Source organism: Ambystoma mexicanum, chromosome 11 (genome assembly GCF_040938575.1).
Source record: "Ambystoma mexicanum isolate Mex_15411 chromosome 11, UKY_AmexF1_1, whole genome shotgun sequence".
NCBI classification, from domain to species: Eukaryota; Metazoa; Chordata; class Amphibia; order Caudata; family Ambystomatidae; genus Ambystoma; species Ambystoma mexicanum.
In genome coordinates, this window is record NC_090934.1 from 836320044 (window position 1) to 836347418 (window position 27375).

A 27375-nucleotide genomic window follows, 5' to 3' on the forward strand; every position below is an offset into this window, starting at 1 on the left:
ATTCTGGGAGTGCTCGGAGCCATGTTGGATATTTACTTCATACCGCAGTGAAACGCTGCACACATTTTGCTGAGTGTTAGATTCACAGTGCTGAGACAAACATGCTTTTCCAAACCTGGTATGCGGTCAAGGCCATTTCTGCTGGGAAAGCTAACGTTGTTATGGTTTGCTACTGTTCTCCGTGGAGCGTGTTTTCAGAGAAGGGAGGCACTGCGCATCTTGGGGGGAGCTCTCGATTGACCCAGCTGGCAACCAACGGCTGTTCCTCAACTGCGCAAGTGCAATTTCCAGAATGTTCGAGAATTAACTCCCCTTTGTGGAGTGTGTATATATGTGGAAGCCCGGAGGGGGTCAGGTGAGACTTCAGCCGGAGAAGGACGCTTACGTCCGGCCTTCCTGTGAGCTGTGGTACTCTCGGTCTGGCTGTTCCTGGGGTCTTCCAGCCGCTTCTGGACGAGATGAGGAATCCTGTTACGCTCACAGTGATGTATTTCTTTTTGACTTCTTTACTTCTTCTGTGAACTATGTCCTTATGATTTTTATGAGTTATTTCTATGTACTTGTAATCTTTGAATAAATAGCCGTAAAGAGCTGATTATCTTCTAAAGAGTGTGTGGCTGTGAGTTATTGTGTCTGTCTGTTTATGGTTCAAAGTATTAGCTCTATAATTGCATTGGTGATTTATGGCTGTTCCGTGCACTTTTCGGGGAAGAGCAATACATTTTTGGCGTCACAAACAGGATGCTCGTGATGAGTTGTTCCGAGTGTCCAAGAATCTGTTGAAACGTAGATAGGATTTGGTTGTCGTGTAAGTGAAGTTTTTGAATAGTAAAGTTCTTTTTTCCCTTGTTTAAGTGTTTGAGTGCCTGTGGGAGTGATCGCAGTGTGGAGAAGAAAATATATAGGTTCAACAAGGTTTTGCTTCGTTTGCGATAATGAGTAGTTTGTTCAAGAAGAAGAACGTTACCGCTGGCGGTGACTGTTCTGATGTTGTTATCCCAGGTTGGACTAAGAGTCCATATGATAAGTTTGCTCAGGCATGGGCATGTGGTGCCGGTTTAAGTGAAACTTGGGATCAATGATTGGGAGATGCTGATCCGACTGATGTAATTGCATGCTTGCAACAAGTTCCAGTAGAACGTGGCAAAGAATGTGCAGCATTGGGTAGGCGAGGTTGGGTTCTTTTGCATGCTTATAGGAAAATACATCAAATGAAGGTGGAAATGAAAAATGAGGTTTTGCGATTAGAGAGCTAGCTGCAGAACGGCAGACTGCGTTAATGCAGCAGATTAAAATGAAACTGTTTAAAGGTAAGGCCGACACATATCAGGTGGTGGCCGAGAGGGCAGCAGTCCAAGTAGCCCGGTATAAGTATAGAAAAAGACGGGGAGGGGTCAATAAAAGAAAGGTGGCAATTGTAATCGCTACCGCTGGCGTAGACTGGGATCCGGACAAGTGGGATGGTGATATTTTTGATTCGACCAGTCTAGAAAGTAGTTCCGCAGATGAGTCTGACCCCAAACCAGAGGCGAAACAGAAAACAGTGGCGGCGAAGCCTGTTAGAAGACGGCGAGCCGGACCACACCTGCAGAATCCTGCTGGCGGAATGGTGGATTTAACCACGCTGGAGGATTACACACAACAAGAGGTTGGGGAAATTATTACCCATTTGAGGCAAAAATCAGGGGAAGCTTTATTGACATGGATGGTGATATTGCTAGATGGGGGTGCTGCAGGGTTGTTGGTAGATTCTACTGATTCACCGCATTTTTTACCCCTGTCAATTGACACCAATGTACAGGAGGTCTTAAGAGCAGGACCGCCCCCTGATGCAAATGGTCAAGATACGCAGGTGTCTTTGTTGCACCTGGTAGCCCAAGCATGTAACCGTAACTACCCTATTACCACAGATTGGCCCAGTGAAGAAACGAAGTGGTATACATTGAGAGAAGCAATTCAGAAAATCTGAGAGCATGCTATGGAAGAGGCGATTCACATAGATGCGCCTGATAACATGGGAGCCGTGCCGCTCTCAGTTTCAACTCGAAACATGTTGATTAGAACTGCGCCACCCGCATACAAAAGTGTCATTCATTATGACTTTGCTCGTAGGTATGACGGGCGAGGCTAAAGATGAGGTAGCAGATGCCATTCGGCAACTTGCAGATTTGGGAGAGTGGGATAAGAGTGATAACAAGCCACGAGAAAGAGAGGGGCGTAGTGAGAGAAGAACTGAAGGTAGGCGGCAAGATAGCAGAGACTCCCGAGTGTCCCGAAAAGACATGTTTTTGGCTTTGTTAAAAGATGGCGTGCCACGCGAAGAAATTGATGGCATTGAAACCAGAGTAATGTATGAATTATACAAAAAACAAGGACTTGCAGCCAAAGAGCGCTATAAACAGGTTAAGAAACAGGTAGTCACCACGCCACAGGGGGACACCTCACCTTCTGCTCCCCCTGCGGAAGAACAAGACGAAGGGTCTATCGGGACACCTTCCCCGTACCAGCCAACATATGCTGATTTGAGAAAAGTGGTGAGTGCGATGCTAGAGGCGGAGTCGAGGCACACTCATTTGAAGTTTGACTAGGGCTTCAGCCAAGCTCCAGCAGCGTCTGCCCGCATAAAAGTGGATAGGCGGCCTCATGTTGATGTTAAGATTTTTTGGGGGCCAGGAAATATACAAGGGGTGCGAGCATTGATAGACACCGGGGCGGAGGCCTCTTTGATTCATGGTAATCCGACACAATTTAAAGGCAAACAGTTTACAATTACAGGTTTAGGGGGAAAGGAGACCCCCGCAGTACAAACGCAAGTGGAGATGAAAATAGGAAATTTGAATAGGCAGAAATACCAAGTGTTGATTGTCCCAATACCTGAATATATAATTGGCTTTGACATTTTGGAAGGGCTAACCTTGGGACTTGGCGGTAAAACGTATCAGTTTGGGGTGAGTGCATCAATTTGTACACCCATTACCGTAGGCAAATTGAAGATGCCCCCAGTGCAAGTGCCAGTGGCAATCAAGCGGGCAGCCATGAAACAATGCCGCATTCCTGGGGGGCACAAGGAAACTTCAGACACCATTAAAGAGTATGTGGATGCGGGTGTATTACTCCCTATTAACATCTCATGGAACATTCCGCTCTGGCCTATTAAAAAGGGAGATGGGTCGTGGAGGATGACGGTGGATTACAGAGAGTTAAATAAACACACTCCTCCCTTAGTGCCCGCAGTCCCAGATGCTATTACCTTGATTGAAAATGTCCAAAAGTTTGAGGGGACCTGGTATGCAGTGATGGATTTAGCTAATGCATTTTTCTCCGTGCCAATTGCTGATGAGTGTCAAGAACAGTTTGCATTTACGTGGGGTGGACGTCAGTACACTTTCACGAGACTACCCATGGGGTACATGCACAGCCCGACTATCTGTCACCGGCTGGTGGCAGAGCACTTAGACAAGATACCGTGCAAACCTGACATACAAATCTCTCATTACATTGATGATATTTTGATCCAAGGCAAGGATGAACACAGTGTGCAAAGTCAGCTAGATGTCCTTATGGAAGGATTAAAAAAGGAAGGGTGGGAGATTAATCCGAGTAAAATTCAAGGTCCAGCTGAAACAGTGACATTTCTAGGGATTCAGTGGCATCATGGGCATCGAGAAATGTTGCCGAAAGCTCGACAGAAAATACGTGAATTCACCACTCCAACGAACAAAAAGCAAGCTCAGCTGTTTATAGGACTGTATGGCTTTTCGAGACAGCACATTCCGCATTTAGGGCAGATATTGGCCCCCCCTCTACAAAGTGACACGTAAGAAATATGAGTTTCAGTGGGGGGAAGAGCAGCAAAGAGCCTTTGAGATGGCGAAAGACACCGTGCAGCAGGTGCTTGATTTATGGCCCTTGAAGGAAGGCAAAGTGGAATTAAATGTGTCTGTGCAAGACAATTATGCTAACTGGAGTGTGTGGCAGAAACAAGACAGGAAACGTGTGCAATTAGGGTTTTGGAGTCGTAAATTGCCTGATGCTGGTAACTCATATACTCTGTTTGAGAAGCAATTGCTGGCATGTTATTGGGCTCTTGTTGATACTGAGCAGATGACAGTGGGTCATGATGTATTTATGAGACCTGAAATACCAATCATACAGTGGGTATTGAGCTCTCCAAAAACGTATCGTATAGGACATGCTCAAGAAGCCAGCATAATTAAGTGGAAATGGTATATTCAAGACAGAGCCAAATCAGGAAAGGGTGGAGTAGCAAAACTACATGAGCAAGTAGCCAACATACCGCCCTCAGATTACATACCACCGGAGGTGCCTGAAAAACGTGAGTCTCCCGTGAAATGGGGAGTCCCTTACAGCGATTTGACCGTGGAGCAAACAGAGCATGGTTGGTTCACGGAGGGTTCAGCCCGATACGTGGGAACTGAGCGGTACTGGAAAGCTCTGTTGTACAATCCCAAAACAAAGAAGATGTTGACAACGACAGGGAAAGGGAAGAGCAGTCAGTTCGCAGAACTTTACGCGGTTTACCAAGCGTTGAAACAAGAGACCCCTGGTCAATGTTATGTGTACACAGATTCATGGTCAGTGGCGAATGGATTGGCAGTGTGGTTGTCAACTTGGCAAAAGAATGGATGGAAGATTCATTCAAAAGAGTTGTGGGGAGAGGAACTGTGGCAGGATATTACAGAAATGCTATTACAAAGTGAAGTCACTGTATATCATGTGGACGTACATTGTGCCACAGATTCATTAGAACGTTGGTTTAATTCTTTTGCAGATGGACACACCAAGATTTCCTCAGTGGATGCAGAGGCTCGGGAAGACGATATGGAGGGTTTGGCCAAATGGGCCCATCAGAAATGGGGGCACCTTGGAGAAAAGGCTACTATCAGGTGGGCACAAGCACGAGGCATCAGTCTTCCTTTAGAAGTAGTGAAAACCATTATTTTGTAATGTCCCGTGTGCCAACACCAATAACATAGACCGATAACTCAATTTGTTCGAGGCACATTGAGAAGAGGAAAATTACCAGGTCAAATTTGGCAGATTGATTATATCGGTCCTATGCCAATCAGCAAAGGTTGTCAGTATGCATGCACTATTGTGGATACCTACTCGGGATATTTGATGGTTTTGCCGTGCAAACGTGCAACCCAATTGAACACCATCAGGTTGTTAGATCAGATCATATTACATTATGGAGTGCCTTTGCAGATTGAAAGTGACAATGGGTCACATTTCAAAGGCAAATTAATCCAAGAATTGTGTCAGGAAAAGAGCACTGAGTGGATCTATCACGTGCTCTACCATTCAGCTGCGGCAGGGCTAATTGAACGAATGAATGGGTTACTGAAAGGACAGTTGCGCAAATCTGGAGACGGCAGTTTGGCAGGCTGGTGTGATCGTGTGTTTGATGCGGTGCAAGTGTTAAACAATAAGCCTGTGTATGAACATGAAACTCCTTTGATGAGACTAATGACTCCTACTTTACAGGTTCAACCCAATTCAGTCAAAGAAACATTATTATACTGGGAAATTACTCTAGGTTCTTTAGCTCCCTATCGAGCAACTCCAGAGGCAGCCGGGGTAGACTTGCATTCTTATGAAGAAATCAGATTAGATCCAAGAGGAATAGTTGTAATTGAAACAGGGATTGGAGTACAGATTCCCCCAGAGCATTTGGGATGGATTGCCCCTAGATCTGGCCTAGCATTGAAGGGAGTTCAAGTGTTGGGAGGGGTAATTGATGCTGATTACCAAGGCGAGATTAAAGTCATCCTAATGAATAATGGGGATCAATTGTTGTCAATCCACAAGGGTGATCGAGTGGCCCAATTGATAGTCATTCCCATTAAACTGTCCATGATTAAGAAAGGGGAGCCTCCTACAGTGTTAACTACCCGTGGGGATCTTGGTTTTGGCTCTTCAGACAGTACGGTACCAGGTGCAAAGGTGTGGGTGGAAAAGCCAAGTGGCCCACCAGTGCCCGCAGATGTCATTGCATCAGGCAAAGATCAAGTTGTTTTAGTTATGGAGCCTGGTAGAAAGAAATGGCAATATGTACCCGCAGACAAATGTTACCTGAGAGAGTGATGTGCAACACTGATATCTCTTTTCTGGGTTTGCTTTGTAGATCCTGGGTCTGGTTGGTGTAACTGTGGCACTAAATGGACTCCATTTGGGCGAGTTCAACAATCTGCTGTTAACAACGAAAAATGTCACATCTGTGCCAGTGATCAAGGGGATACTGATAGTGATGAATAATGTTGTCCCCAAGCAGCCCTATACCAGTGCCGAAAAGCCCGGCAGACCGAAGACATGGATTCGTGAAATGCGCCAAACACATCAGGAGCAAGTGAAAACAACCTTGATGCCAGCCGTGCAAAAGTCGTTTGTAGGAAGACGGAAACACTCTCCTATGATTACCCAAGAGGAGAATATGTGGATTTATCTGGCACAGCAAGTACTGAACATATCACACTTTTGTTTCACTGATGTGCCCAATGCTGAAGCTTTATTGACTACGTGTTTAGTAGCAGTGCCGACGCCTGTTCCAGTTTTAAAGCATATCTTCGGCGTCACCCATAATGATTCTTTAGTTCAAGACTCAGACATTAGACAATCTTTTTCAGTTTACGAATACTGTCGGTTCTGCCAAGAGACTGACAGAAAATGGAGAAATTTGACACGTGTTATTACTTACAATATAACTCAAGGTGATGTGTGTTACATTATGACGTGCAAAGCACAAGAAATTGGCAAATGCCGACAAATAGAGTTGACCAATCAGTACAATAATACCATGTTCGAGAAGCGACTATGTTCACGAATGTCACGCAAATGCACCAGTGTAAATAATACTATGTCCTGTAATCATACAGTGATAACTGCTAGTCATTTGAATCATGTGAAACTTCCAACAGGATGGCTCTTTTCATGTGGTAACATTACATATACTTATATTCCAGCTAACATTTCTGGAGGTCCATGTGCTTTAACTCGATTAGGACTAATGATGTTTCCTTTACACTCAGCGATAACTCGAGGTAAAAGGTCAACTTTCGAATCTGTAGGGCTATCTCCTGACTGTGATTCACATGTACATTTGTTATCAGAAGCTGAGGTTCTAGCATTAACCCTTTCATTAGTGGGTGTTTGGGGTTTAGCTGCTGGAGGTTAGAAATCTTTGATGAAATTAGCGTGTTTAGTAGTTATAAGTCTTAATCATACTTCGCAGGCTTTAGAAGAATTACTCCTTGATAGTCAAGTTATTAGAAAAGCAACTTTGCAGAACAGAGCTGCTGTTGGTTACCTATTGCTAAAACATAATTTAGGGTGTAATGCCTTTGAAGGTATGTGTTGTTTCAATTTAAGTGACCACTCACGATCTATTGAAAGTCATGATTTATGATTTTTATGAGTTATTTCTATGTACTTGTAATCTTTGAATAAATAGCCGTAAAGAGCCGATTATCTTCTAAAGAGTGCGTGGCTGTGAGTTATTGTGTCTGTCTGTTTATGGTTCAAAGTATTTGCTCTATAATTACATTGGTGATTTATGGTTGTTACGTGCACTTTTCGGGGAAGAGCAATACAGCGGGCGAGTCATAGGAGTTTGGCCGCTTTCGGTGACCATCCCTTCTTGTGGATTTCTTCTGCTGCTTCAACTCCCCCCTCCAGCTGGTCTTTCATTTCACTCTGTCTTTTCCTGTATGCCACTACTTGGGCGATGAGGTCCCCTCTGATCAATGCTTTCATAGCTTACCATCTAGTTGCTGTGGAGGCAACATCCTGGGGGTTCTCTTTAAGGTAGTTGTGAATTGCTTTGGATATGGCATCACGGACTGCCATGTCGTGTAGCATTGGTTCGAAGAGAGCCCAGCGCGGTCTCCTGGGGGGGATTGAAGATCCGGGCTGTCAACAGTATTGGGGCATGGTCCGATAGGACCCTTGTGCCTATTTCCACCCCATCCGTAAATGAGAGGAGTTGGGGATTGGCCAGTATCATGTCTATCTGCGTGGAGAGTGGTAAACGAGGGAGAAAGAAGTCTGAGGCCTCCTGGTGGAGGACCCTCCAAGTGACCTCGACCCCCAGAGCCTTAAAGAGATGGCAGAGACTCAGGGCAATCTTAAAGTCCTTGGGTAAGGGGGAATTTGATTTGTCTGTTAGGGGGTTTGGGACCCCATTAAAGTCACCACCTATGACCACTTGGCCTTCGAGGAAGGGGAGAATCTTTGTATCCAGCTCTGTAAAGAAGGTTTCCAGGCCCTCATTCGGGGCGTAGACTGCGATTAGGGTGTGCAGCTGTTCAAAAAGCATCCCTTTTATTGCAACAAATCTGTCCTCTGGACATCGCAGGACCTCTCGCTCTCTAAATGGTATCTCTTTATCTAGAAGGATCACTGTCCCATCTCTTTTGCTACCCCCTGATGGCAGGTATTGTTTCGGTAATTCTCTATCGTGAACTCGTGGGAAGTCTGCTGGCAGCAGGTGTGCCTCTTGGAGGAATACCACCGAGCTATAAAGGTCTTTTAGGCGCCAGAAGGTGAATATGTGCTTCTCTGGGGAGTTTAAGCCCCCAACATTCAGCGAGACATAGCGTAATTTCAGATGCAGTGGGGGGGTCTCTTGTGGAGCCCCTTCAGCAATCAGGGCGTGTGGGAAGGGAGGGGGGACGTTGTCTGCAATGATCTGCCTGCTGGTGCTGAGCTGCAAGGCTTTTTCGGCTGTATCCATGGTTTTACATTTCCTAATCCAGGGGCAAACGTGGCCCAGGAACCAGGTGAACTAAAAGGGAATCAAACCCAAAATTTAAACCAAAACAAACTGGGCCCGATGGGTCATGTGCCAGAGTGTGTGTCCATTTACTCGCCTGGGGCATATCGTGGGACGCCCGAGCACCGAGTGTGTTACGGCACGGGGAAAAGAGAAGAGGTTACATCATACTCCTCTGCCCTAGTATGGGTGCGGGTGTAGGTTTGCTTTAAGTGGCCGGTGTCTTTCCCCCTCTGGGAACCTTCGTCCAGCGGTCTCGCTGCGTCTTTGGTGTTGCATCTAGCTCCTTCGCTGGGGACGGATTCAGTAGATCTTCGTTCGGGTCGCTGGTTCCCCGTTTGGCCTTCAAATGAAAATTGGAGCACTGTCGGGAAAAGCCAACGGTACTTGATTTTCTGGTCTTGGAGAAAGATTGCCAGTGGTCTAAAGGCTCCGCGCCTTCCTCCATCGTATCCTCTAAGGGTGTACTCACTTCTGCACCTGTCGAGGATTCATCTCCTCCTGAGCCGGTGTGGGCCGGCTCAAACAGTGTGGCCACTAAATGCCTCCAAGCCATGAATGGCTCTCCCAGGTCATCTCCCCTTTGTTACCTACCTCACTCCACACCGCTGTCTCCACATCCACCCATTTCTGAAGGTCGTGCCACCACGCGTCCACCCTTGGTCTATTGTTAGCTTTCTAGCCGATGGCGATTCTGCGCTTGACCAGTATGTAGACCAAGTCCTTCAATTTACTCACATGTTTCATCTTGCGTGGCCTGGGAAACCCTCCCACCATGCCCTGTGGGTAATATACAACTGTATTTGCTGCAATCTCTTATTAAGATTCTTACCCTTCGTCAAAAAATCCACACCCCCTCAGATTTCACTTCTGCTCCCCCCTCCCTTATCCTGCATGTCTATCTTCTCTCCCGTCTCCCCTTCTGAAGTCTCCACCCTACTATCCAAAGCCCACCCCACGTCCGCCCCATCTGACCCTCTCCCTTCCCTTATCATCCCTAAGATTTACACTCGTCTTATCCCCTACCTCACCTCCTTCTTCAACATCTGTCTCTCCTCAGCTACTTTTCCCTCTGCTTTCAAGCATTCTATGATCATCCCTATCCTGAAGAAACCTTCTGCTGATCCTCTTCTCACCTCTAACTTCAGACCCATCTCTCTTCTCCCATTCCTCTCCAAGCTTCTCAAGCGCCTTGCCTACTCTCAGCTCTCATACTTTGTCACCAACTCCTCTCTCCTACCACCCTATCAATCAAGCTTCCGTCCCAAACATTCCACAGAAAATTCTCTCACCTCGATTCTCAACTCCCTTCTCTCTGCTCGTCATGCCAAACAATCCTCTATCCTTATTCTCCTTGACCTCTTTGCAGCCTTTGACACTGTCGATCATCCCCTCCTCATTCACACTCTTCCTTTGGCTTCAAAGGCTCTGATCTCAACTGGCTATCCTCTTACCTCTCTTCCCGCTCCTTTACTGTCTCCTGGGGTGGCTGGTCCTCGCCTACCTATCCTCTTGAATACGGCATACACCAAGGGTCGGTACTTGGTCCTTTCCTCTTCTCTCTTTACACCTCCCTTATTGCCCCTGTTATCTCCTCGTTTGGCATCTCCCACCACTTCTATGCCGACGACACTCAACTCTTTCTCTCTTTCTCCTCCTTCTCATCTGACCTTCACCATAATCTCTCCTCCTGCCTTACTGCCATTAAGAACTGGATGTCTTCCCGATTTCTCTCTCTTAACACTGACAAAACTGAAGTTGTATTATTTCCCTCTAACTCTCTTCCCACTCCCTCTCCTCCCCCATTCATTCACTTTCCTCCCTCCAATCTTCCCATCTCCCTTCAAGCTCGTAATTTAGGGGTTCCCTTTGACTCCTCTCTCTCCTTCTCTCAACACATTTCCCTCACTTTGCGCACCTGTCGCTAACACCTCTTCAATATTCGCAAAATCCGTCCTTCTCTCACTTTCCACGCTACTAAACTCCTAATTTCCTCCCTTGTCTTCTCCCGCCTCTTCTATTGTTCCTCCCTACTCTTTGGACTTCCTACTTCGCATCTTGCCCCTCTTAAATCCATCTACCACTCTGCTGTTCGTACCCTCTGTCTACTTTCCACCCGTGACTCCATCTCTACCTCTCTCTCTTACCTTGGCTGGCTTCCTTTTCACTCCCAACTTAAATTTCAATTTCTCTGCCTTGTCTTCAAATCTCTCCATGGTCTCGCTCCCCCTTATCTCTCCTCCCTTCTCTCCTTCTACTCTCCCTCCTGTTCCTTTCGGTCCGCTGACCATTTCCTTCTCACTGTACCTCAGTCCCCTTGTGCCTCCTCTCGTTTCCTCTCCTTCCAACTCCTAGCACCTCTACACTGGAACTCTCTTCCTCTTGCTATCCGCTCTACCCGCACCTTCACCTCGTTCCACACTTCCCTTAAATCTCTCATCCTCCATTCTCCTCCCTGAATCACCTCACCCCTCCTGCGTCCCCCCTCCTTATCCTTTCCCCAACTATCTCCCCCCCTCCTGCCTCCCCCTCTCACCCTTCCCCTTCCCTCCTCCTACCCTCCTTCTCCACTCCACTCCTCCCCCTCTCCCCTTCCCTACCTATCCCCTTCAGTTAATTGCTCTTTTCACTGTTTTGTTGACTGATTCAGAGTGTATTTGCTTCAACTGTTATATTGTTTGTTTATGTATTATGTTGTTCAATTGAAAGGCGCTTAATAAATCAATAAATCAATCAAATCAATCTCGCATTCCTAGACAGTTTTTTGTGATACCTCTGGACTCTTACCCATAACCCGTCACCCATAGATTCCCCAGCTTCCTCTTCCCAGTCCTGTCTCAACTGGAGCACCTCTTTACCCACCCTGGACATGAGCAGTTCATAAATTTGGGAGGCCACGCGGCCCCTATATGACACGTCATAGATTGTTTCTATTGCCGTTTTAGGCTGACCCTCCCGCACTATATCTGCCCATGTGTCTTTTACAATCCACACTAGCCTGGTGTCAGTGATATCTTGTCCCCTGTGCAGGCCGGTGTCAACTGCTAACGTGTAAAATTCCACCGCCTTCCCATCTCGCCATATATCCCCTAACGTTGAAATGCCCTTTGGTTCTCAATGTCTCCGGATTATTTTCTGCAATTGCTCATCCACCACTGTCAATGCTACTAACGGTATCTGTGGGGAACACGGGGCAGGGTTCTCCATAGCCCGGCAAGCTCTCTGCCATATCCTCCCGCCCAATTCTAACATTCTTGTACCCCCCACCTCCCTTGCTGTCATTTTGGCAACCAAATCCATTCCTTCGGAAAGAACGGGACATATTCCGCCGTCAGTAATCTAGACTCCTGTGTTCAGTCATCTGATAACCCCCTGGCCACATATTGTAATTGACTAGCTAGGAAATACATCTCAAAGTTTGGCAACTTAATGCCCCCCCTATCATATGTGTTTTGCAGTTTCCATAGTGCTATCCTATTTCTAGTGTTGTGCCATATAAAACCCCTGCACAAACTCTGGAGCTTAACAAAGAATTGCTTGGGTATCATGTATGGTATGTTCCTGAAGAAGTGCAACAACCTAGGCAACACTACCATCTTTAGCAATGCCACTCTCCCAGTCATGGTCAGGGGGAGCATGGCCCAGAATTTGTACTGCGTTCAATGTTAGTCACTGACTTCTATGTGTTACGCTAATATTCGACCTCAGTCGTGTGATATACATCAATCCCCAGGTATCTAAAGGTCACAGTCTCCCAGTGTATTTGGAGTATCGGCAGCTCCTCTCGTGGTATCCCTTTATATCTACCCAGGGGGAATATACATGACTTCTTGGGGTTCACTGTTATTCCAGAAAATGCTGCGTATCTGTCCATCACTTCCAATATGAATTGTAGATTCTCCTCGGGGTATCTTAGATACAACAGCATATCATCAGCATACATTGATATCAAGTGTAGCCCTCCCTTCGTAGGAATTCCCACTTCACCATATTGTTGTCTCAAGTATATTGCCTGGGGCTCTAGCGCTAGGATGAACAACATAGGGGACCACGGGCATCCCTGTCTGGTGCCCCTACCAAGTTGCCACCTGTCAGAGATGATTGCATCCATCTTAACTCGAGCCAGTGGCGCGCTATATAGCAGATGCACCCACCTCAAGTACACTGGCCCCATCCCATATCCTTTTAAGGCAGCTGTCAACCAGGCCACTTGACAGAGTTGAAGGCCTTCACTACATCCAATGATATTACATCCAATGATATTATTGCAACCTCTTCTGGGTCCTTTTTCCGTTTGTTCAATGATATGATGGAGTCTCCTGAGGTAATCCGATATGTTCCTCTGCGGGACATACCCGGTCTGATCGGGATGTAGGAGTCTAGTAATGACCGGTCTCAGCCTGTTCGCCAACACCGCAGTAAGTATCTTGCTATCTTGCTTAAGCATGGATAGCGGTCTGTACGATCCGCAATCCATGCTTGGCTTGTCAGGCTTAAGAAGCGGGATGATAATCGCCTCCCTCAGAGATTCCGGTAATACCCCTTTCTCCAATGCATCATTTAGCATCGCCAGTAGCAGAGGGAACAGTTCCGCCCTATATGTTTTATAGAACTCACTAGGAAGTCTGTCTGCCCCGGAGCCTTATTGGTGGGTAGGAGCTTGACCACCGCCTCCAATTCCTTAAGGTAATTAGGACCTGTAGATACTCCGTGTCCAATGTCTCCAATTTGGGAAGGCCAATGTCTTCCAGTGTGTCTATTATATCCGCCTCCGTCTCGCCGCCAGTATCCTCATACAGTTGCTGGTAAAACTCTACAAAGCCATTGTTCACTTTGTTAATGTTAATGTTAAAGGTCATTTGTACCGCGCACTATCACCACCGGAGTGGTCCCCTGGCGCTCTGGCGGCTCTGAAAGAGGGAGGGAGGTGTGGGTTAGTGGGTGGAGGCTGGAAAAGTGCAAGATTGCAGTGATGTGCTGTTGGCAGCCTCAGCCCGGTGGTTCCGTCGGCTGGGCCTGGGGTGTATGCGGCCGGTAGTCGTCGTGTGCTGATGTGCGAGTCTATGTGTGTTTTTGTTTTGTTGTTGCAGTGTAGTGAAGTTCGTGCGGTTTGCTGTGCTGGAGGTTTGTGGTTGTGTTTGGTTTGGAGTTTGAGAGGTGTATGCAGAGAAGGAAGTTGTTAGTGGTATTGGTTAGTTGGCATCTCTATCCTGGATTGAGCCGGTTGGGCTCGTGTAATCTTACACGACGGGATGCTTGTACACCCTGTGCCTCAGGAGGTACGTGCTCGTTTTTTTTTTTTTCTCCATTCGAGGCCGTTTGAGGATTTAGCTGTCCCCTCCGCCCGCTCCCTTAATAACTTTGCATGCTCCTCACCCCCCCACATGACTAGCGCAGCTGCTAGTGTCCATACATCCGTTTGTGTGGTGATTAGTTGTGTCTTGTCCGTTCCACAGCTCGTGGTACCTAGTTGTGGCTGTACGGGTGATGGGGGATGGTGAGGGTTGGCTGGAGTCGTTGCCTCCGTCTCCCTGGGTCTCGCAGGTGGACCCCTGTGTCAAGGTCCTTTTTGTTGAGTCATTTGTCTTATTGTTGTTTCGGTTTTAGTCTCTGGTTTTGAAGAGCCAGGTTTTTAGTAATTTTCTGAATTTGAGGTGATCTTTGGTGTTCCTTATTATTTTTGGGATGCTGTTCCAGGTTTTCGCGGCTAGGTGGTAGAAAGCGGTTCCTCAGAGTTTCTTCTTGATGTAAGGTTTTTGTTCCAGTCGGATTGAAGAAGACCGGTGGGGGGCGTCTGTACTTCTGCTCTCTATATGGTAGAGGAGAGGCACAGAAGACCCCAGCCAAGATTCTCTATTACGGTAGCAATGGTCGAGCAATCAAGGCCTAGCTTCTCAGGAAGTGATGCAGGCTGGTTCTTAAGTACAGTGTAGTCCCCAAGCCCCCACAAAGGAATGTCCACACACTGTATTGGTTAGAACACAGTCTTTATATAATCAATATTCAAGGTTATGTACACTTATCATAATAACTCACTTTGTACTCCGGAAAATCAACAATGGCAAAGATATACAATTCTAAAGTGGTACCACCCTTTGTATTAGATCTCATTAAAGTGCATGAACAATACTGTAACAATGTCACACAGATCAATAGAGTGAAACCAGCAATAGAGAGAGGAGAGAAAATAAGATGGTTGAGCAATAGGCAGAATACTGGCCCCTACCACTAGACACAGTTCTGTGTGGAGATCCCCCCCACCTGGGCAACCTGTAAAATAAAGATATAGCACAAGCCCAGTCCATATATGGTTCTGCAAGTCTTATTCCCTCCTATAATGTTTTTACCCCCCCCCCAATGTACCTGGTGGAGTCGAGTTCTTCGAAGAGGCGTCGACAGATCCTTCTAGAGCGACCCCCTTTCAAGCGGGAGTCACGGATCGTCGAGAAACTCGGCGTTCGGCGACGGGGAATCGACGGCCCTTCTTGAATGCCTTCCCTTTCAAGCGGGAGGCACGGGGCGTCGAACGTCCGTCGACAAACAGTGTAGAACGGCGTCGATGAGGCGGCAGCTTCGTCCGAGCGGTGCTCGTCGTAGCGTCAGCGTCCTGCAAGGCAGAGGCGTGCGGGGCACCTCGGTGACAATAGTTCTGGACCGCAAAGATTGTGGAGACGGAGGCCCAGCAAGGGCGTCGAGTTGTTTGAGTCTTTGTGATCTTCGGGTGGCGGGAAACCCACCGGCAGGTTTCTCCTCGGCGCGTTGGTCGTCCTCGACTTTCTCCGGCAGGATAAAGCGGTCGACGGTGCGGACGAGGGAGTCCTTCGATTCGAATGTTCTTAGGCAAAGGAGTGGACGGCTCCGGTCGTCGGCGGCACGGCGTCAAGTGGTTCCCACGGCTGGGCAACACAACTTCGACGGGCCTCCAGCGGTTACACAAACCTGCGAACCCTGGTCAACGGCAATGGACTTCGATGGCGGCGATGTCCGGGTGCTTCACTTCGATCTCCTCGGCGGTCCCGTCTCGGGTCGACAGCCTTTCGAGGGTCTGTCTTCCAGGGCACTTCGGCGAAGATGGAGCGGTGCTCGATGGTCCCTCGGAGCACGGGAAGAGGGCGCCTTACCAGGTCCTCTCTCGGGTCAGCCTTCGACGATTTCGGCAGCCTTCGGATCGGTCGAAGCAAATGCCACAGCAAGTCTTCTTCTTCCAGCTGGACATCGAGGATCAGCAGTTCCAGTTACTCTTAGAGTGGAGACTTAGCTCCAGGATGCTTCTGAACGTTCCTGACCCTTTACCAGTGGTGAGAGGTCCCCAGATATACTATTCTGCCTCCCATCCACACTGCTGGCACACATTCAGCAGCCAATCATACAGAAGGGCATTCATGCAGTCAGTCAGCCAATCAGGCACACAGTGCATTCAGGCCACACTCCTCCCTTTCAGACACTCACAACAAGGAATGTGGATTGGGACAAGTACCCAGCCATTCAACACTACACACTGCATTCAGGCCAGTTTCGGGCAGGGCTGTCTCAGTCTTTGCCTCTCATGCCAGAAACCAGACAACCACAACAAGGAGTGTATATTGGTCACACACTCCATTCATCCAGGTCCCACCCACAGGAGGTACCCACAACATACAGTCACTGAGAAGGCTCCAGTCAGTCTAGCTGGGCCTTCACAACAACACCATATATGGAACTTCCACCCAACAGCCAGTCAGGGGGAAGGGACAGAGTCAAGGCTTCCCAGGACTTTGGGAAAACAAGTGAATAGGCAATAGAAAGCAAGAGGCCACAGGGGCCATCTTGTTTTCTATCAGGAATCAACTGATCCCAATGGCAGGGCCTGGGTATCCAAAAATGGAGGACACCCAGAGCACCTATAAGATTCAGCATGGAGCTGCCACCAGCCCATACCCTGCTCTGTGGGCCACCCACAGGTGCCCAAAAACATACACTAGGGGCACAGGGTTGTACCCCTACCCATGGGTGCCATAAGGGTATCCCATGGGTCTGTTCACCAAACCAAAAGAGAGAGCTGCACTGCCAGGAGTCCCACATGGACTCCTGGGCAGAAAACATGACAGAACACACGATAAAAAGCAGTAAAGGACAAGGATTCAGAGGCCCTGTCCCTCTGATGCATTTCCAGCATCACACACTTCACCTTGAGTATCAAGTGTTAGCCCATCTTTGACCCATATTGCTCTAATTGTTAGCCTGGGCATTTCATATTTGTATAGCCAGCCCGACAGGCTGCCCGGGTTATCCCCCCCTGAATGCTATCTTTCTACATATTTTTTGTAGTTCAAATTACACAACCTCTCCCGCAATCTTGTTGCAACCGTCTAATAGTCCCAATCTCCTCAGGGGTGTGCTCTCCATTGCGCATAATGTCCTCTAGTTTCTTCTCTGCTTCCTGCAATTCTCTAGTGATCTCGCCCTGCAGCCCTTTGGATTTAGACATTGCTGCTCCCCTCACTACCACCTTAAATGCCTCCCATAATGTGCCAGCTGACTCCACACTCCCGGTATTGTGTTCGAAGTATTCCATTATCTCTTTTTTCAGGTCTTCTCTAAACATTGCATCTTTCAAGGCCTCAATGGTGGACTGTAACAGCTTAAAGAAGACATGCACTGCTATCCATGTGATAACTCCCGTAGCATATGCTGAGTATGTCGCACATATGGTGGTGCCTCCTCATTTCCTTCCAACTGTTTCCTGCTTCTCTCTCGTTAGATGAGTCTCCTGTAATAGGGCGATATCTATTCTCTGTTGTTTCAAATACTTCATGAGCTTATTTCTCTTGAAATAACTATTAAGCCCCCAGACATTCCAGGTAGCTATCTTCAGGTCTCCCATCTTATCCATAACCAGTCCCACCCTTTACCTTCCTTGTCATCCGCTCCGTGCACAGTGGCTTGTCGGTTTAAGCTCGTACCCTAACTGTTAATGTCACACTAACAACTCCCTTCCCACCCCCAACCTAACCCAACCCAAACTCTAACACCATTTTAAACTGCATCCACTGGGCAGCCTTGAGTGTCCAACCAACGCACCGCCTCCACAGGCGTCTAGAAAAAAAATGCCTTGCCCTTGTGTAGGATCTTGAGCTTAGCTGGATACAAAAGCATGTATCTAAAACCAGATGCTCTCAGATGTCTTTTTACAGCCACATAGTTGAAGCACTGCCTCTGTACCAGCATGGTGTAATCTGGGTACGCAGTGACAGTCGCTGATGCTTTATTTATCGTCCGAAAATATTCTAGGATCTTTTCCCTATCCCTGTAGTTCAATATATTAGCAATAATTGCTCGGGGAGGAGCTCCCGGCTGAGGCTTCCTGGTCAGGGCCCTGTGCGCCGTCTCAACTGTAAACCCTTGGGTGAGCACGCCAGCACCTATTTCTTGGATCAGCATGTTCTCCACATAATTCGTTGGGTCCGAGCCCTCTTTCCCTTCAGGCAGCCCAACCACTCAAATGTTGTTGCGTCTTGCTCGTCCTTCCGCCTCTTCTGGCCGGTTTTCCAAGTGGCGTACCTGTTGTTGCAATATGTGAACCTCCTTGGCGTTGGCAGTACTGACATCTGTGTTGGTTTTTACTGCATTTTTAAGGACGTGTGGGACGGGTCAGTAGCTTCGTTAGAAGAATTAATGACCTGGATAAACTGTCAAAACCAGTTACTAAAATTCACACATACTCAAAGTAACGACGAGATTAATTTTTTAGACGTAACTATTTGGGTAGATACCGATCGTAATATCCTCCAAGTCAAACCATTTCACAAGGCTACTGACCGTAACACTCTCCTGGCATTCGATAGTTGCCATCCACGACATACCAGGGAGAATCTCCCGCTAGGGCAATTCTGAAGCTCAAAAATTGAGTTCCAAAATACATTCCAGACAATACCCAACGAGAACAGTGAAAAGGACATTGAAGAGGTTGATGCATAATAATCGAGAAGCACTTCTTGAATATCGAGAGAAGCCCCAAGACAAGAATAGCATTGTTTTTGTAAATACATTCACCCCATGTCAAAGCAGATAAATAAGATGATTAAAACACATTGGCATATGTTAAAAGGAGGTGAATGCCCTCTTAAACCACTATTGTGTGCATTCAAGAGACTTGCTAATCTTAAAGACTGACCAACCAAGAATGACATCACAAAGGCTCCCCAAGCACAAAGAAGTGTAGGCGAAATATGTGGCCTCCCTAGAATGTCAGGACATTCACCTTGTGGTCACTGTGCTAACTGCGGGTTAACTAGCAGCAGTACCCAAGTTGAACTAGGATTAAAGAGACCATGGATACAGCATGATTTGACCAATTGTAACACCAGTAATGTAATATATGCAATTTGGTGTCCTTGTGAGAAAATCTATATTGGCATGACCATGCTTAAAATTAAGATCAGAACAGCAGAACACAGAAGTTGTATAAAAAATAAAGCACTGCTACCTCCACTAGTTAACCACTTTATCATGTCAGAACACAATCTCAAATGGATGCTACTTATGCATATTTCACCATTTAAAAATGGCACATCCACGAGCAGGAGATTATTTGCTAAAGAACAATGGCTTATCTTCATGTGTGACACCGCTAATAGAGGATTGAATGAGCAAGTTGAGTGGCAGAATCTTTCCTAGAGACAGTTCAGAACAACTTTGCTCGAATAGAGTGCCATGATCTCGCTCATTAAATGAGAGAAGACTTTCCAAAGATCGATTAATAAGGGCAAAAGTAAGGATTACTAGTAGTAGCAGATACTAAGAGAACATGATAACAACACATGAGCACATAAGGCATTAAAAACGACTATTCTAATTCTCAATCGATTCTATATTTGAATTAATATGTCTAAAACAAATATTGATAATTACCTGAAGAATTACAGTAACTTTTTAACATGCCGCCGAGAGAATATTACCATTAGAAACAAGATTAGAACTCGTGCACTACGTGAACACGTAACTACGGCATTGATAGCCACGAATAACAACAATAGGTTAGATTGCATCACGTGCGATATTCGCGCACAACCTATCGCAAACGTGACTGCCCTTTTAAATGCAAAGTAAACACAAGCCGCACAGAGTCAGATGACCAATGACGATGCAGACGCGCGACAGGCAACGAGTTCCAGAAGTAATAGGTAAACTCGCTAGTCAAGCGCTTTGAATTACTCTTAACTCCCTTTTTAAGTAAATTTCTACGACGTGTTCGTAAGAATAAAACTAAGGCATCTGTCTAGCATGAAGCTGTATTCTTAGAAAACGATGACGGCGAAATGGTATTTTCTCGTATGTAGAAACCCGCTGGTAAACCGCGGATTATATTCATTCATGGTAATCCCTAATATCGGACTGTAACTGGTTTACGTCGCAAAGGCTATCAACAAAGTGGCAATTATTTTTATTTTTTAATTCAGACATATGGTAGTTTGACACCATGTTCCCCCCTTTTTGTCTCACCCGTTTCTCTTTTATCAGTCTAGTGAGTTACAGACGCACTCTGAAGTCTTGAGTACCCACAAGGAACAACGATACATGCAAGGAATAATGGAAACAGGATAACTGCTCGAACCATACATAGCGATGGTTTCTATAGCCTAGTCATAAGATCACGGCTGCATCTTCCATACTCGGGTAAGTTTCACGTAATTTCTACCTGGGAGTAAGTACTAAAGGATATGAATGATATTCCAGTTGACTTTCTATAATACTGTTAGCCACAGGGTCAAAGAAGTTATGAGAGTAAACGTCTCTATTAGTTCAGAGGGTAGAAACAAAACTACTCTTAGAGCATAAAGAGGTTAGAGCCCTGCAGACAAGTATAAAAGTATGATTCAGACATAGGAATTCATTTATATCATGTGAGGGGTAACCCAATTCTAATAAAATACTTTGAAGAGGCGTTTATAGAGAAATAATATAACAATTCACTACACTAGTTTTTATACCTAGTTTTTATCTTTCTGAATGGCCAACCTATTTTTTGTGTTGATTTAACAGATGGTTGTCTACAAAGATGACAACGACAACTTTCTCCTTATTGCCACTCTTAACTCTCGCTCAGCTGTTAAACACTCCTCTGACATCTGCCGCCTCCTGGAGGAACTTGACCTCGATGTCATGTGTCTCCCCGAGACATGGTTCAGGGCCAGCTCTGTCACAAGCTTTGACACGCTCCTCCCTGATGGCTACAAGATCCTCTCCGCGCCCAGGTCCAACCGCTCCGGTGGGGGTGTAGCCCTGATCTTCCCCGAGTGGATTCCTGCCTCTGTCATTCCTACGCAGGCCTACTCGTCTTTCGAATGCCTTGTCTGCAGGCTCTCCCTCTCCCCTAGCCATTCCCTTACTGGGCTACTATCTATCGGCCACCTGGTCAGATCTCCTCCATCCTCTGAGTGGGCGGACCTCTCCTCTTCACTCCTGCTCTTGACCACTCAACTCCTCCTTCTTGGAGACTTCAACATCCACCTGAATGCCTCCTTTCCTCCCTCTGGACTTTTTCGCAACCTCTGAGACTCTCTCTCACGCTCTATTCTCCCCTCTGGCCCGACTCACTCTGCAGGTAACACTCTGGATGCTCTGATCTCCTCAGATCTTCCCATTTCTGTCCCTCTCACCACTGCTCTCTCCTGGAGTGATCACTGTCTCCTTTCCTCCCTTCTCACCCTCTCCACACTTCAGGCCAAGCCACTTCCATCACTGCCACCCACCTTCTTGGTCATCTGACCCATGAAGCGCGTGTCAGTTGAGGCTTTCGCTGCCACTTTCTCATCCCCCTCTCCCCTTTTGGCTGACTCTCACCCTGACACAGCCCTTTCCATGCTCCACTCTGCCCCGTCATGAGAATCCGCCTGAAGCCCAAAGCCAAGTGCAACTCCTGGTATGACTCAGACCTTATCACCCTTAAACGCAAGTGCAGGGTGGGCGAGAGGAAATGGCATGCTTTATGTACATCCTCTGAAAAACTGGCCTGCCACCTGCTCCAAAGGCAATACCGGCTCTCTGTCCTCACCAAGAAGAGAGCTCGTATCCAAGCCTGCGTCTCAGCTGCATCTAACAACTCGGCTGAACTCTTTAAAATCTGCAAAGAACTGGCCAATCCTGCCGCAGTCTCTACCTTTCCTGTCCCTTCCCAAGCCCTCTGCACGGCACTGGCTTCTCACTTCATCTCTAAAACCCAGGACATCCTGTCCTCACTCTCCTCCTCCCCCTTCTACTCCCTGCTCCTTCTCTGGCCCTTCTATAGCCACCTCTCCTCCCTCCTTCTCGGCCTTTCCCCTGTTCTCTGCTGACGAGGTCTCTAGACAAGTCCGATCTATGAAAGTCTCGTCAAAACAGGTTCAACCCTGTTCCTCCAAAACCACATCGACTCCCCGGCGCCTGCCCTGGCCGACTTCTACAACCACTCCTTTGTCACTGGAGTCTTCCCAATCCCCCCTGAAGCTCTCCCTTGTGCACTCCCTTCTTAAGAAACCCCCTGCCGACCCCTCCTGCCCGGCTAACTATCGCCCAATCTCCATCACTCCCTTCCTGGGTAAACTCCTAGAAAAGCTGCCCATCTCCCAGCTTATTCTCCACACTGAATCTGTTGGTTGTCTTCATGACCACCAGTCTGGCTTCAGAGCTGCTAGAAGCACGGAAACTGCTCTCCTGAACATCCGCAGAGACCTGCTCTCCAACCTTGATTCCAACACCCCGTGTGTTCTCATCTTGTTTATTCTCTCATCTGCCTTTGACACGGTCAACCATGCCATCCTGCTCAAATGTCTCTGTGATAACCTGGGTATCACCGGTCAGGCCCTGGCCTTGCTGACTTCTTTGCTCTCTGACCGACCCTCCCAGGTCCAACTGGGGTCCTTCCTCTCCGCTATCTTTTTCTCTACCTGTGGTGTCCAACCTCTCTCCCTGGCTGTTCAACCAATATCTGGCACTTCTTGCCCACCGCATTGCCTCTTTCTGCCCCAACTTTCAGTGCTATGTGGATGACACTCAGCTCATTTTCAGGCTAACCTCGGCCACATCTTCTCCGTCTCTCATCACTGACGGTCTGTACGCTATCCAGGAGTGGTGTGCCACCAACGACCTCTGCCTTAATGCCAGTAAGACTGAGATTCTCCTCTTCGGCACACCCGCTGCCACCTTTCCTGTCGCTCTCTGGCCAGCCTCTCTTGGCCGGTCCCACCTGCGAGGCTAAAAACCTCAGGGTCATCTTCGACTCCACACTCTCCTCGCTCCTCACATCTCCGACGTCTCTAAGAAGTCACACTACCAGCTGAGGTGGTATTCCTTTCCTCTCCTTCCTCCAGAAGCTCACTGTCTCCAAAGCTCTGATTCTCTCTAGGCTGGACTATTGCAACAGCCTCTTTCTAAGTCTGCCTGCCTCTACTCTCCGCCCTCTGCAACTTATCCAGAACAGGACTGCGAGACGTGTCCTTTGCCTCAAGCCAGGGATCGTATCCCTCCAGGACTGAAATCTCTGCACTGGCTCCCAGTGGCTGTGAGGATTAAGTTCAAAACCCTTTGCATTGTCCACAAGGCCTTCTGGGGCCTAGGGCCTCAATACCTTCAACTCCCTCATCCTAAATATCTTCCTTCTCGAACTCTTCGCTCGTCCGCCTCCAACTCCTTCAGGGTCAGTCGTTTCTGAAAGCAATGAGTTGGCAGTAGATCTTTCTTCGGCTGAAGCCTCCCTCTGGAATAGCCCCCCTGCCTCCCTGAAACTTGAGGAGAACCATCTCCCGTTCCGGAAGCACCTCAAAACCTTTCTCTTTGCTTTGGCTTTTTCTCCTCCTCTCTCCTACTGACCTCTTGGCTGAATCTGGAACTGCACTGGTTACCTGGCCACCCTCTGATCTCAGGCCGAGGTCCCTCCCCCGCCAGTCACACACACCTGCACTGCTTGCCTGGACACCCCCGCACTTGAAGACTGTTTCTGTATCCCTACAGTCCCACTACTAGCACTTGACACCTGATGTCTGCACTTACCTTTGCACTTGTCACCTGCTGGCCGTTACTTTTACTTATTGTTATTATTCTATTCCCATGTAATGCATTGTCCTTCCCCCCTCCCCCCGTACTTTCCCCTTCCCCATCCCATGCACTTGCGCGATCTGAATGATACCTGGCCTAGTAGGATTGTTGTCTGTCTTCCCTTTGTTCCCCCTCCCTTGCCTCGGCGCGCCTTGAAACACTTGTGTATAGGCGCGTTATAAATGCCATATCATATCATGTATCAATAAAAGGGCTCTCCTTTTCTGCACTTCGAAGGTATAGTCGGGTATATTGCCAACTTCGCTGAGGCTCTTTGTATAGTGTCCCTTGTCCTGGAAAATGCCAGGATCTTTTCCCTATCTTTGTAATTTAACACTTTGGCGATGAAAGGCCTTGGAGGAGCTCCTGGTGGCGGTTTCCTGACTAGGGATCTATGCGCGCTCGATAGTGAATCCCTGCATGAGGTTCCCCAGTCCCAGTTCTTGTAACAGCAGATTCTGTAAATAGTTAGTAGGGTCGGATACCTTCATACCCTCCGGTAGCCCCAGGATTCTGATGTTTCTGCGAATCATGGATTAATTGTTATTATGTCATTGAGCTTTTTCAAATTATTCTGAAAGGTTTTATGTTTAAACCAATCCACAAATAAAAAAATAAAAATAAATAAGTTACCCAACCAATCAAGCAAAAGGGCAACAAAGTACAGTTGCCTGTTAACTGACTTTCACAACAACATAGTCTATGTTGGAGGCCTCCAGAAAAAAGGCTTCCTCTGTGCCAAAATGGTCACAACTTGTGGAGCTGCTATTATCAAGCACACCGCCATGAACCAGAATCACTGCATGTTCTGGCTGTGCATACTGACCCATGGAGAAATAGGGGCACCTTGGTGGTAGCCCCCACTTTTGTGCTCCATAAGGGGCCAAGAGTTGCATCCCCAGTGAGACCTAAAAAAGTATGCAAAAATGACTTTTTCACCATATACTGGCATAAAACACTCCACTTCTATCTATTCTTTCAGCCAACATGGGAATCTCCAGACAAGTCACAACTGGCAGCTGGAAGCCTGCGGAAAGTAGGAGCAAATCGAAATATCCTACTATTGTATCACTCCCAAGCGACCACTGGTGTTCTCAAAATAATTCATTCTATCCCATACGAACTTCAGCCTGTACACACAGCTCTTGGTGTCCTACTCCAAAATATAAATGTAGATAAACACTAGCATGCCGACTGTACTGTCATATATAGGCTCTCAGAACATCCTCACAGACATCTGTCATTTTAGAGAATGCCTTGGCAACATTCAGAGACTGATGTCCCCTGCCCATCTTAAATTTGTCCTCACCAAGACACTATTCCCTACTCTATAAGAGGATAGATAATGGCAGCACCTCCTTGCCATCTGCAGCATGTGTCTGGGAAAGATCACCATCAACTGGCTCTACATTTGTTAGGACGCCACTCTTTCCGCCTCTTACCTCTGAACCTCCAAGCCCCCAAGAACTCTGAAAGCATACATTACATAGTCAAATCCCCCTCTTGCTCTACAAAAAGATGCTGTAATGTAAATAAAAGGCTACTTACTTTACAGGATATGATAGAATTTTGAAAGAGACAGCACACTCTGGCAGCAATACTCCAGAATCCTCGCTTTAGAAGACGGTCAATACAGCGCTCTACTTGCAGGAGGGAAAAATGAGACACCCTCCCATCGAAGTGCAGACAGAAGAGCTCATTTTTAAAGACAGAAATATCTTGGATATCTAAAGGAAACACAATACAAATGCAATGTTTTAGCAGGTACTTTAAAATACCTTTAAAATGCCACACCCTTTGGATAGCTAATAAGGTACAGCATTGAAAGATTGTTGCAATAATGTGAATTTAACAAAATACCACATTACGTATGGTAACCATAATTTCTCCTAATCCACCAGTTTTGTCACAGGCCTTACTAGTGAAGGCCATCAGCCTTCCTGACAGAAATCAGCAAATGTAAAAATTCTAATAATGTTACCCTATTCCCTAAGAGCAGTATGAGAACCCACCCTCATTGTCACCTGCATTTGTTTTACCAACCTTGCGATAAGGAGACAGATGAACTCAGAAGGGAGAGCAGAGAGAGCTGGGAGAACTGTGATGAGATGGGTACAATAGGCGTAATATTACCAAAGACATCCAAGTGACAGAAAACTATTTTTTGAAAAGCATGTTGGGGCTGCCACGCTCGGCTCTTAACTTTGGGACTCACAGGGAATTAGGGATGTCATTTTTGGAAGACAACATAAGGTCCCAACCACCTTTGCATTGGCTAAGAATCTGAAACAATCCAAAGGCGGGGTTTACCCAATTAATCATATCTAGATTGTTAAAAAGCCCAAGAGTAATGGACATACCATGGCTTCATTAGGTTAAAGACTCCCCTTGGTGGGAAGGGGGTTTCCGAAAAAGGAACCCCCACGGAAGAGGCGGCGGAAGACCGTGACCACCAGGGTGAAGCCATCCACGAAGACATGCGGCACAGGAGAGCATCAGAGGTCAGCCCTCGGAGCGTCAAAGGAGGACCGTGGAACGGGGCTCAGAAAGGACAGGACGAGCCCCAGGACATGCCGCAGGCCCCAGCAGGAGAAGGACGCCGCACGGGCCGACCCAGAGAGGACGAGAACAGCTTAAAGGACACTCCACGGGCCCCAGTAGGAGATGGAGGCCACGTGGTCTGAGGCACAGAGAGGAAGGGGAGAGCCCATAGGACACTCTGCGGCCCCCCACCCCCAGCAGGAGAAAGACGCCGCGCAGAAGGTCCGCCGGCAACACCTGTGTGGCGGAGTAAGGTAACCCGCGAGGGACAAAGAATACAGAAACTCGGAACGGGGGCCAGGCTGGGGAGACAAGGAATAACGGGCGGTGCCCCCCCTCTAGCCCACGAGCGAAGAGATAGCGCAGGGGAGACGGACCTGCCACCTTGCAACGGGGAGGGCCTCAGGCTGAGCCCATGGCATCGCCCGGCAACCAGCAGACCAGGAGCGGGTGTCCCTCCACGGTAAACCTCCACAGGGACCATCAGTAAATAAAGGCCCAGTGAAGCCTCGGAAGAAGAACAGGGAAGGAGGCAGAAATGGACAAAAACGCAGAAAGATGACAAAACCGGGGGTGGAGGAGTAGACCCCTCTGAACACGAGGGACGGCCATAGCCACGGGCTGACCAAGCCAGACGCCCCCCCCCCCCACGGACCAGGGACCCACACGGAGGAAGGGACTGAAACACAAGAGCCTAAGAGGCAGGGGGTGCGGGTCAACCACCACGGCACCGGAGAAAAGACACCTCCCCGAGTCAAGCGCACAACAACTATAAAAGTAGGAGGTCACCCCCCCAAGAGAAATCCCACGGCGGCGAGAACACACAGTGGGGGAGGCAAGGACCACACAGAACCTTCCCTGGGGGAGAGACATAAGAGGAACCACCAAGAGACAAGACGGGAGCACCAATAGGCTTCCAAAGGTATCGATTACAGAGCAGAGTGGACACACAGGCAGTACCAGGGACCAGCACGGTGCACATTTTCTAACAT

At 47.6% G+C, this 27375-nt stretch overlaps 1 protein-coding gene across 2 annotated transcripts in view; it reads right to left on the reverse strand.

Annotated features, from left to right (window-relative positions):
- HPS5 (HPS5 biogenesis of lysosomal organelles complex 2 subunit 2) overlaps positions 1 to 27375 on the reverse strand; it is a 1306927-nt gene that overhangs the window by 679467 nt on the left and 600085 nt on the right. For both annotated transcript variants that reach the window (XM_069623788.1, XM_069623787.1), the window contains exon 10: positions 25391 to 25569. In XM_069623788.1, the coding sequence (XP_069479889.1) occupies positions 25391 to 25569 (179 nt within the window). The remainder of the gene's footprint in view (positions 1 to 25390; positions 25570 to 27375) is intronic.